The sequence below is a fragment of the Quercus robur genome, chromosome 8 (assembly GCF_932294415.1).
Source record: "Quercus robur chromosome 8, dhQueRobu3.1, whole genome shotgun sequence".
In the NCBI taxonomy this organism is placed as follows: domain Eukaryota; kingdom Viridiplantae; phylum Streptophyta; class Magnoliopsida; order Fagales; family Fagaceae; genus Quercus; species Quercus robur.
The window spans coordinates 3,201,768-3,214,500 of NC_065541.1; the positions used below are offsets into that span (position 1 = coordinate 3,201,768).

The 12,733-nt window shown below is 33.1% G+C and overlaps 1 protein-coding gene across 1 annotated transcript; it reads right to left on the bottom strand.

Annotated features, from left to right (window-relative positions):
* Positions 1–9,102: 9,102 nt before the first annotated feature.
* LOC126694141 (disease resistance protein RPM1-like) lies at positions 9,103–11,667 on the bottom strand. Its single transcript, XM_050390223.1, has one exon. The coding sequence runs from the start codon at positions 11,665–11,667 to the stop codon at positions 9,103–9,105; it is 2,565 nt and encodes an 854-aa protein (XP_050246180.1).
* Between the last annotated feature and the right edge of the window lie 1,066 nt (positions 11,668–12,733).

Sequence of the window (12,733 nt, forward strand, 5' to 3'; positions counted from 1 at the left end):
TCAAATATTTAAAAACAAATTATAAGTAGCATGTAACTTTGCAATATGAACAAAACATTAGACTTGCATATCTCTTTTCCAACTATAAAATGTACCAATATTGAGAAACACTATTTGAAAGGAGATTTAATTGGAAAATAATTGTGTTTGCCAAAGGAGGAGTAAAGATTCATACATTTACTTTTGTAAGTCTGGAATGAAGTATTTTTAAAGGTTATGATTATGGATTCATCAAACTTGCAACATTTAACCATTTAAACTTGTTGTTTAAGTACATGAATATTTGGAATTAATCTTATAGCTTTCATCAATCTAGAGGAAGATGAATTAAAAAAAAAAAAAGAATTTCTTGAACATTTTTATGAATTTTCCCGTGCATCGCATAGGTTAGTGATTAGTTATATCTAAAAGTTAAAGCGTAACATTTAATGTTTTTACGCTCTTGTTGAGTCACATCAACAGCCATGTCATTGCCGTTCTTTTTCCTAAATTTCTCCTATAATTTTAAAATACTAATAAAAAGAAAATATTTCACCATAGAGCCCACTATTACATTAACCATGAAGCCCACTATTACATTAATAATGTCCACCATAAAGCCCAAATCTATATGCATGTCTATTATATTAATGTTGTCCACCATAACGCCCAAACCCAATCTGAATACCCTTTACTCTTTTAACGCCAATCCTTTCTATATCCCCCCATTTGCTCTTCCAAAGACAATTTCAAAACTTCAAACCTATGGCTTTCTAAAACAGTTTATTTGACTAGCCTCATTACATGCACTTTGTGTGTGCAATGAGGCTTTTTTCAGGTTTAGCGATCCTATTTTATAGCAAAAAAAAAAAAGTCTATGTCTTTATTTTTTATATATAATTTTTATTTTGAAAATCTAATTTATAAGTTGATAAAGCTTTTTTTTTTTTTTTGGGTGATAAAAGTGGATAAAACAATTTGAAAATCAACAAGAGAGCAATCTTATTTTTTAGACAATGTTTTAGTGGGTGTAGGGCATTTTTTAACCAAAAAAATGAAGATCTCAAACAGAGAAAGCCTCTTAAATAGTAGTATAGATGATTCACTTCAGACCTTTAAAACTTGAAAGCAACACCAGGTGAAAGCTATTGAAGAGGGGGCAGATTTCATAGAAACACACATCCTCAGTAGTAAAGATGTAGTGCTAATATGCTCCCCTGATGCAACACTGAATCTCGATAATAGAACAAATATTGCAAACTTCAATAAGTTTGTTGATCGAAAAAGAACCTACGAGGTCCAAGGTGTGAATATGACTGGGTCTATGTCTCTCAATTTCTGGCTTAATAGCACTGCACATCTATTTTATTAAGTCCAATTTTAGACAAAAACTGGGGTATAAATCTATTCCTTTTATAAAATTTTCTCTTTCTTCTTTTCCCCTCTCGGTTTCAGGTTACTATGGTGAGAATTACAGAAAGAGTTGTTAATACTTTACTTTGCCAAACTATATTTTAGCAAGGTGGTTAGAAATTTACAATTAGTATGTCTTGATTATCTTCAATTCAGCTTTATGTTACATCAAGGCATTTGTTATCTACAACCTAGAAAAAATGACATTTTGGGTATGGATGCACGTCCCTCAGATGCCATAAATGTGGTAAATAGATGCAAGGTATATATTTTCCATAGATCAGCATTGCATTTGGTACAAGTCAATTCTGCACAATAATGAAATTCAGACTTTCCAGTTCAAGACAGTTGAAGTTACCTTGATGTGAATGTAGCTTCCAATTGGTGGGTTTTTAAAAAAAAAATATTTTATTAGGCGTTTGTTTAAGCAAGTAAATGCTTGCATTTGTGCATTCATTGTGTGTGTGTGTGTGTGTCATGCAATGTTTTTTCTTCAGTATGAAATTTGACAGGGACTGCACAACAATGCCACCCCTTTATCCCTCTTGACGTCCTTTGAGACTTCAACAGATCTAATAACATTCCCTGGTTATGTAAGAATGTTTCTTTAAAGCTTCTATAATCAGCTTAAAATTTGCTTTGTGCAGGCACCAATATTTGTAAGTAGACAAATTGTCTTGGAAATTGCCATTAAAATTGGTTATGGGATGGGCAAAACACGTGATACTAATTAAGTCTACTTATGATGTGCCCTTGATAGGTATTGTGCGCATAGTTGGGGGCCTTATATATGCTATCATCTATTATTGTTGTATCTTGTAGCAAGAGTTATTTCTTCTCTAGTGCTACAAATGCTCCAGATATACTGTCAGACCTTCTTGCTCATTTATTTATTTAAATGCTAAATCAATTAATATATATATATATATATATATATATATATATAAAAGCACAGACCTCATGTGAAAAAACATGAGGTCCTGCCATGTGGTGCTCTATTAGAGCAACTTTTGCATTTGACCTTCCACCTCACCTCTTAAAAAATGGAATTTTAGAAATTAAAAGGATGCATGTTATTTAATTGCTTCAGCCAAAACCATTGAACCAATTCACTTCTCTCTCTCTCTTAAATGTTCAATTCCCATTTAAACTAAATGCACAAAATTGTGTTTTTTTATAAGTCAATATCTATATCTATCTTTTCCCTAAAAAAAATCTATATCTATCTATAACCTTTGTAGCTCGCTGAGTTGGTGTAAGGGTTATGTGGAGAATAACACAAATCTCATTAGATACCTACCCGCCCATTAATCAATCAATCTATATATATATATATATATATATATATAAAGAGCAAAGCTTCTCTATCTACAATCATCCAGACTCCCTCATTAGTCGTTACATTTACTCTCTCCACTCCACAACTCTCTCCTCTTGACGTCTCTTAGCATACCCAAACCATTCCTCAAGTACACAAACTTATGGCTTTTCAACTCTTCCTATTCTGCAAATCAATCTCCTCTCTTATGGTATTTTACATACATTTAGTCATACCTTCAATCTTGAATAAGTGACTTCAAAGGGTTTCAAATTTACCACCGAGGTGCTCTCCATGCTTTTCATAGATTTCACCAGGTTCATAAATCTCTCTATCTCTCCCCTAAAAATTAAAATGTTATGCTCTTCTCTTTCTCATTAAATTTTTGAAAAAAAAAAAAAAACAATTAGATTATGATCTTCTTTGAGAGTCTTGGGGATTCTGTAGTTGAAGGCTTTGTTGATGCTAGCCCTTGAAACTTTGTCTCCAACAAAGCACATCAAGGAGCTTTGTTTTTCTTTTTATCTGTACGTACTCCCTACCTATATTCTTTGTTTATTAGCACCTCAGAATTTTTTACTGAAAAATTTCCAGCCAAATATCATTGTATTCTGTATTTGTCTTTTAAAGTTGTGAATGATTCTGGGAAGATAGGGCTAACATAGAAGATTAACGGTCAAACTGTTAAGGTAAAGAAAGAACCTTTATTTGGGTTTTTTTTTTAATGCTATATAGTTAAATTCCTACTTGGCAACTCTAATGTGTCAATGGCTATATAAGACAAATCTTTTTCAATAGCACTATTTTGTCCTAGGACCTTCTTTTTTTATAAGCCATACCAATTATGAAAAGACAAACGACCAAGAGCAATCTTTGAAATTCCTAGAGCCATAATTGTTGTCCCTTGCATGAGTTACCTTATGGTAAATAAAATTGTTCTATTTGACATGAACCTTAATCATATTATGATAAATATTGGGGCCATTCATAAATACAAGTTGCTATTGAAAGTTCGTCCTCCTCAAAATTTTATGGCTTCATACCTTGGTTGGAATGTGGTTTCCGAAGAACTTTACTACACATAACAAATTTCCAGTAATAGCATTGTTTGTGCCTATCTCAATGGTGCGTAGTCTTGCTCAAGATGGAGAATTGGCATGCCTTTCCTTTAGAGGTAAGCAGCCCAAACAGTAATTGCAACTAATCATTCTTAATTTATTTTATATAGTTCCTGATGATGAATCAGCTTCAATTAGAACTAAGCTACAACTTAGCATATGATATTCTTTGAATATTTTTGAAAAAATTACTACCAAATTTGGTCACTAAATGAAATTCTCTAGGAATTTAATAGTTATCCTACATTGAATATGATTGCAATAAAGTTCATCTATAAATGAAAATTCACACAGTTTCTTTTTAAAATTTTCTTTCAAGTCTTGACTACTATGTTTGATAACCATAAGGGCAATCCTTAAATAATTGTTGACATATTTGCATCACTTTGAATGAAGATCCATGATGGCAAAAATGGCCCTTATGTGTGGGACATTTTTTTTTTTTTTTTTTTTTGGCGTATTAGTTCTTGGTATGTAAGACTTGGTATTAGTGGCAAAAGATATATTTCTTACTATATTTAGCCATAATTAATGTGTATTGGAAGCTTCAAGGAGGCTGAAAAATAATTATAGATGAATCATTACAGTTTTGTTAATAAAACAAAAAATACTTAGTATTCTAAAAAAACAAAAAATGGTCAAATTTCACCCTTTCATTTTTCTTTACAAAGATAGTTGTCATTAACTTCCTGTAAGACTCATCTTCCTGCTGGACTATAAAGACTTTCTTTTTCCTTTTCCTCCTTTTACCAATATAATATAATTGAAGCTAATTCTTTAAAATGTATAGCACAAGGTTCATGTGAGAGAGCATGAGGTCCTAGTATGCGGCACTCTAATTTTGCATTTAGCTAATTTTTTTTACTATTATCCAAAATTTCACATTAACTTATTTTTACTATTATCTCATTAATCTCTCATTAATTGTCTAAGCTTACACCATGCCTTTGTCTCTTCTTCATGACTTTTAGTATACCCACCGTTTTAGTATTAAAAATAAAAGCAAAAAATAATAATTCTAAAACAAAATACGCTTATCAAGGAATATTGGAGAAAATATTAATCTTTGTTGTTACATTGATGCCTTTTCTTTCATACATGGTTTGTCTAAGTATTTTTAATCTTTAACTCATTGTTGCAATAAAGAAAACTTTGCCATTGACTCGTTATATAGTTTGAGTAGATTGATCTTTGTGATACGTTGCTACTAATTTGATTTTTAATATTTCACAACGTATATGTTTCTTTGCTATAATTATTAAATTAGTTTACTCTTTCTTTATATTATATATACAACATTCTCTAAAACCGTCTTACATAAAACATTACAATATTATCTGTGCATCGCACGGGCAACTTACTAGTTTTGTATAATGGGTTTTATTTATTTTGATCATTATGATATTTGCAAGTGAACATCTTTGCAGTTTTTGCAGTCACTAATTTTTTTTCCCTCTACATCCCTGCATGAAGTTGTGAGTTTTTTTTTTTTTTTTTTTTTTTTTTTTAAATAATTAACATATATGAACATAGCTAGCTATATACCTATTTCTCTGTTTATATGATTGAATTCCTGTTTCGGGTGATTCAATTAATTTTTTATTTTTGGAAAAATCTAATGGTGGGTCCTAGCTTCGTGCTAACTCAGTTTCATTTCATTTACTTGTCTTGGTGACTTTAAAGTTATACAGAAGCAGAACTATATATGCTTAAGCTCTTTTAGGCTGCAGCTCAATAATTTTCTCTTTTCTTTAACATATAAGAGCGGGATATTTAAGAAGAAAAGAAAGAAATAAGTTGTACCCTTTATATAATTGGCAGAGATCTTCTTTTAGCTATTTCAATTTGGATTTGCCTAAACACCTTCCACCTCTAACTATGATAACTTGAAGTTCAAGGCCATACTCTTATATTTGTATATATCAGTTTAGTGAATGGAATTTCTTTTTCCCCTTTTTTTTGTTGGGTGTATCCCTTCTAAGGTCATGAGTTTCAGATTGTCTAGGTTCAGGACAACTACCTTAGTTTATTGTAGTTGTCTTTTTTAAAAAGACCCCATGGTTAAGATCCTAATTCAAGAGTTTATGGCTAATTCGAGTTAGCCTAACCTCCAAGAGAATTGAAAGAATAAAAGAGGGAAATTAGAGAAAATAACTGATAGAGGAATAGAGAGAGAAATGCAAACTGTAACTTTTCATAGCTTGAGAAGAATTACAGCACACACAACACTTTTATGTTTATCATATTCTTTTTTATTTTAATTCACTCAGACTCTAGGTACTTTCATTTTTTAAACACATACCACACCTTCTTGCTTATTTATTTATTTATTTAAATGTTAAATTTTGTATAATGGATTTTATTTATTTTGATCATTATGATATTTGCAGATGAACATTTTTGATGTTTTTGTAGTCGCAAATTTCTTTTACCTTTGCATCTCCGCATGAAGTTTGTGAGTTTTTTCCTGCATAATTAACATATATGAACATAACTAGCTATGTACCTATTTCTCTGTTTATATGATTGAATTCCTATTTCGGGTGATTCAATTCATTTTGTATTTTTTTCAAACATGTTTTGAGTAAAGATGTGGGTTTTATCTTTTTCAATGTGTCATATAGTCCATACATCTGGGTTTAGGAACATATTATGAGTATCATTGAAATTCTACAGACATGTTTGGGCAAAGGTTGGGGGTTTTCAATTTCCCACCATGTCTCATAGTCATTGTATGTGGATTTTTTAGGATGTCACTCGATTGTCCCATGGACCTTTCTGCTTCTGCAATCTTCTCTCCTAATTAGGTGGATGTAAAAGTTTCCCACTTTCAAGAATGTACTTTGGGTTCGGAATCTGTTGCTAGAAGAAAAAAAAAAAAAAAAAAAAAAAAAAAAACACACACACACACACAAAAAATCAACAAGCCCCTCGATGCAAATAATTTGATTTTTGCAATTCCTTGGTACAAAACTGTTAAAAACTTGCACATGTGGAATGTGTCTTTTATTGATTTATGCAGTTCCTTGGCACAAATTTAAATTCACAATTGATGTCTGTTACTTCTAATTCAATGTAAGGATCAGATTAATAGTATTGTTTCTTTTGATTGCTGGTTTTTTTTTTTTTTTTTTAAACTACCTCTTTTGTGTTGTGGGTCATGTATGGGTCTGTTCATTTTTTAGTATTTGGCTTGGGATAGATAATACTTGAAGTAATTGTTACTTTTTATATATTATATATCATTACATAATATTTATATTCCAAAGCATCACATGGGTCTGCAGCTAGTGGTAATAAAAACAGTAGAATTTTGAGATAGTTTGAAACAATAGAATTTTGAAGTAATTTGAGGGGAAAAAGAAAAGACGGAAAACATGAAAGCTTTTCTTGATTTGGCCACAAGGCCTACATCTACAAGACAAGAATCCAATTGGTTACATTTTCATTTACTTAGATAATAAGAACCAAATATTAGAATGGGAACTACATATATAAATCAATCACAATTTTAGTATTGAAATTAAACAATTTGCAATAAGTTACATTTTATGGTAATGCCTAACAAAAGAATGCTATTATGATAATGTTTTGGTAGGGAAGCCACTGCGATTGCCCTTTTCAACCTATTTTCTTTAAATAAATAAAATATACATATTCGTTATATTTTTCTCAAGCACTTTCAATTGCAAGTTCGAACTTGGGACCTCTATTTCTTAAACCAATTGGGTGTAAGCCCAATGACCTCTAGATCACCATCCTCAATGGTCATCTATCTATACCATATATTGTTAAACCAAGTTTCTCTTATTTGCATGTAAGAGATAATAATTGCAACAGAATATAATTAACTCCATTTTAGGCTTGGCTTACTTTTTTCGAGGTCAAGATTATCTTGATTTTGAGGTAATTTTATCATGGAGTTCTTAAAATTCTATTAATTTATTTTCAAATAAAAATATTTGGATTTTACCAAGTTATCAATCTGTAAACAAAAGTCAATATCATCTTTTTCTATTAAAAAAAATTAACTAATATCTATATGTGAGGTGTACATGTACTACCGTGTACAACCAAGCATCTCAACCATTCATGCCACTTTTTCTAATGTTTTATCAATGGTATAAAAAAAATAATTAAATAAATAAAAAACCATTCATGTTAGTTTCAAATAAGCACTGTGCCTATTATTCAACGACTCCATTACATATTTCGTAATTTGTCTTATTATGTGAGTGAAAAATTGGAGGAAGGAAACGATGTTGAGGTTCAAAATGGGGTATACTGAAGTTGAGGTTCTACATTAACTCATTACTATACTTATCGGTGACTGAGGCTCTGAAATGACCCAAAAGATTAGGCAAATTCAGGATTGAGATTGACAATCCATTGATCATCATTTACAATGAAGGTGAGGATTTGGAGCTGGATGATTGATGATGCTCTGAGGCCTTAAATGGAAACAAAGAGTATGTCAATATATAGGGTCATTTCCGCAGAAGCAACAGCCAATCCCAATAAAGGATTTTGGATTGTAACCTTCATGAGATGCAGTTATCTTTTGCAGTGCCACTAGCAATATTCAACCACAAATAAAAATCTGCAATTCCACTGTATATTCATACAACAACCATCATATATCTATAACTACTAGAATGTAATCCACACCTTCCCTCTACACTAAAGATATGTGCTTGGATGATAGCCAAAGTAAATCGAGCGTTGTGAATGGAAGTAGTGATATGAAAGACCACACACCATAATCCCCTATTGCTATATTACAAAAAAGGATATACAGATTTCTGCACTTGAAAACATTTAACGAAACACTAATAATTTTGAGATAATTTGAGGGAGAAAAGAGAATAGCTAGAAGACGTGAGAGTTTTATGTGATTCGTTCACAAAGCCTACATCCATGGTACAAGAAGCCATCCAATTACATTTTCTTCATTCACTTAGATGATAATACATTCCAATAGAACTAACTTTAATAAGGGGAATTACTTACACAAATCAAGCACAATTTGAATTTTGAATTGAAATTAAACAATCAGCAAAATGAATTTGCAATAAGCTGCATTCTACAAGAAAACAAAATAACAGTAACATCTATGTTAATTAAAGCCATACCACAGTGGTTCTTCAACAACCACGTTGAACTCTTCGTGCCAGGTAGATATAGAAAGAACTTTGCAGAGCAGGCTATCCCATTACTAAAAGAACGAATTAATGGATTGTTTCCAACAGTCCAACAATATTTCTTGTTGTTCTATTAGTCCAAGAATTCTAAAAGGTGTTGTGGAACATTCGTTTTCTCTAAATGGGTGAGAGTACTAATTGCTATGTGCACCATGGTAAGACTGTTACAGTTTTCTATAGTCAGCTTTTGTAGTTTAGGCATTGCTAGTCCCGGAATGACTACAGTCTTCAACCACCAGCATTGTTCAATTACTAATATCCTTAGTTCCAGAAACCATCCTGCTCGAAATTCAAGTACCTCACCACTGTAAGCATCATGCAGATGGAGCACCTTTAGAGAAGGCAAACCCCAAAGAACCTCAAGGGGGCTTTTCGCTAGCTGTGACCATTTGAGTTCTAATTTAAACAAACCTTTTAGTGAAAGAATCCATTCTGGAATGTTGTGCAACCTCCCTCCAAGAGATAGATTTTCAATCATTTGAGGAGACTTCTTAACATAATTCAAATCAAGAAACTCATTTGCTGATTCCACATACAAAGAAGAAAGATTTTCCATCTTCTCAATGGATGCACAAAAATCACGACTGTCTTTATTCTTGAGCTCTATGATCCCCAGTTTCCTCAGTTCAATCAAGTTCCCCAACTCTTCAACAATACTCCCATTCTTGTTATTTGCCTTGATAAGTGACAATTTCTGTAACCATTTCAAACACCCAATTCCTTGAGACACCTCTACTCCTACAGTAGCATTATTTCTGCCTCGACAATCAACTAATAAATAGAGCAACTTTGGAATTTCCAGGATCCCCATTGGCAACTCTAAGACAAAAGTTTGTCTGAGGTCCAAAACAATTAGGTTCTGAAGCTTCTTAATAGATTTTGGAAGTGAATCTATCTTTGTATTCCTTAGACTTAAGTACCTCAGAAGGTTGAGAGTGACAACTTCTTGAGGAAAAACCAGCAAGACTGCATTTTCCAAGTCTAGAACTCTCAATAACCTGAAGTTGCTAAAAACTCCTCTGACCAGTAATTCGAAACTCCTGTCTCCCCCAAACATAGAGAAGGTACGAACATGAGAGAAGTCCTTCCCTTTTAATATATTGGTGGTGCATATATGGAGAGACAAGCGCCGGTGGTTCTGACTCAAATTTGTATGTGGCCTTGTAATAACAGTAACAAAATTTTCTTTCTCAGATTTGGAAAGGATGAAACCTCTTGCAAGATTAGAAACTCGGCAACTCCTCACTCGTCCTTCACAATCCCATCTACTCACTTGAACCAAGCTCATTTGAACTAGCTCGTCTAGGTACTCATCCGCCACTTGCTCCAGAGTTTGACCTCTTTTTTCCTCAATAAACCCCTCTGCTATCCATAAGCGAATTAGTCTTCCGCGTGTAACAGAGTAATCTTCAGGAAAATTGCAGAAGTACATGAAACAAGACTTAAGATTAGGCGATAGATGGTAGTAACTCTGCAAGAATTTTCCGATATATTCAAGGCTTCCTGGTTCAAACTCAAGATTGTCATGGACTTTCTTGAACTCCATAATAGTTTGTGGCTTACGGGATAAGATCTTGCCAATTGCAACAATTGCTAGTGGCAATCCTTCACATCGTTTCACAATTTTTTCAGACCACTCCTCACATGAAATAAGGCATTTACCATTTGGGAAGGCCTTTTTAAGGAAGAGCTCTGAAGCCTCTTCCCATGTTAATGGATTTAGATTGAGATCATAAATAAAATCATGAGAGGTGGCACAATAAGAAGCAATGTTGCGTTTACGAGTAGAAACGATTATTCTACTACCTTGATTATTAAAAGGAAGTACATTTCTAATGCATTTCCACTCATCTTCACTCCAAATACCATCTAAAACAAGTATGTACCTTTTCTGCTGTAAATGAGTGTGTAGACAACGTCTTCGATCTCTTCCTTGGTAAATTGGTAATTCCAACGCCTCCCAAATTCTCTCTAACATGCGCTCACAAGAGCGTGATACAGGAACCCAAGCATGGCATTCGAAAGTTACCTTCACCATTTGATAGACTTCATGGATAAGAGTGGTTTTACCCGAGCCAGCACCTCCTAATACTGAAATTACAACATCCCTTGATTCATTGTTGAGAATAAGTCGCCGAAGTTCTTTTCCGCGCCTTTCAATGCCCACAAGAGGCTCATCCGAGGAATATGGATAAGCCTCTGGAGGGATCTCTGCAGCCGTAGAACTTGAAGGCAAGTTAGAGCACCCAATGCGAAGTTTCTCTAAGTCATTGATTCGGCCTTTGATCTTGGCTTTGAGACCTCTCATTGAAGAGGACAATTGAATACCTGGAATAAAGTTCTTAACAGGGTGGGCAATATTATGAACAATTTTCCTTGCTTGATGAGTATGGAAGTGTTCAGGAACTTGAAACATGTATTCTTCAATTGCATCCTCAGCCTCATATGCTAGATTCCGGACGTTTTTAAGTAGATCCTTCCAACCTTCAGTATCTTCTCTTCCATCTGTGTCCTTAAGGAAGCCTTTCAAGGTATCCATCAAGTTTTTGACTTCTTCAATATCATGAGTTACATAGGGATAGATGCGTAACAATCTATCAACCAGAGCTAGTGCTCCTGAAAGTGCAATTTCAGCCATTAATTCTGCTTATTTTCTCTTCTAGTTTGTTCTCTCTCTCTCTCTGTCTCTCTCTGGCTAAGCAAATATGAAGGTATTCTACCCAAAATAAATAAATAAATAAAAGAAGAAAACATTGAAGGTTAACTTGTGTTAAGAAAACCGCAGCTGTAGTCCACAAGGATAGCAGCAAAGTCATACGCGGCTAGTGTATCATACACGCTTTACAACATGAAGGCCACATGACCATTCTACGTTTCTTATCTCTGCGTGGAAATTTTCTGAAACATCTGGAATAATATTTTTGGTAAGAGAAACTTGAGCAATGCAGGTGGATACTAGGTAATTAGGAACTGGTAATGCTAAAGATACATAAAATGGTATAAAGTTGTATTATTTTATGTGTCTTTAGCACTACTTATAGCTATTTCGAGCAAAAATTCAATTTTTTGAAAATAAAAATCCTATGCCCAACAAACCTTACGGTCCGTTTGGTAAGCAAATTTGAACAATGTTTTGTGTGATTGAATGCTCACAACCACAGGCCCCACTTTGGAGTGAGTTGCTTGGTAAGGGAACTCTAACGAGGGTATTTAGATAAAAGTATTGGGTCGTTTAAAACACGTTTTTAGTGTTTCACTTTGCACTCCATCAATTATCATGTGTTATGTGTTTGATTTTTTTTCCTTTTTAAGTTTTGGTTATTTCATAAAGAAAAAATGAACTTGTGGCCCATCATAATTGGTGGAATATTAAGAGTGAGAGGAAAGATTTTTATTTTTTATGAACAAATACTTTTATTCAATCAACAAAAGTGACTCTTTAGTAGTGTGATACTATTATGTGCAATCATGCAATATTCTTTCACATGAGGTGAATTTCATATGTCATATGAGAGGATGTTGCATTCAACCAATATATCATTCAAAATAATAAATCGAGGACTCATTCCAAAGTGAGAGGATGTTACACGTAACATGTTACACAAAATAATAAAACCTCTATTAAGCAAGGACAAATTCAACTCTGTCTCTAAGACAAATTAAATCAATAAAACTAGGCTAACTCAGAATTTACACGAACAAAA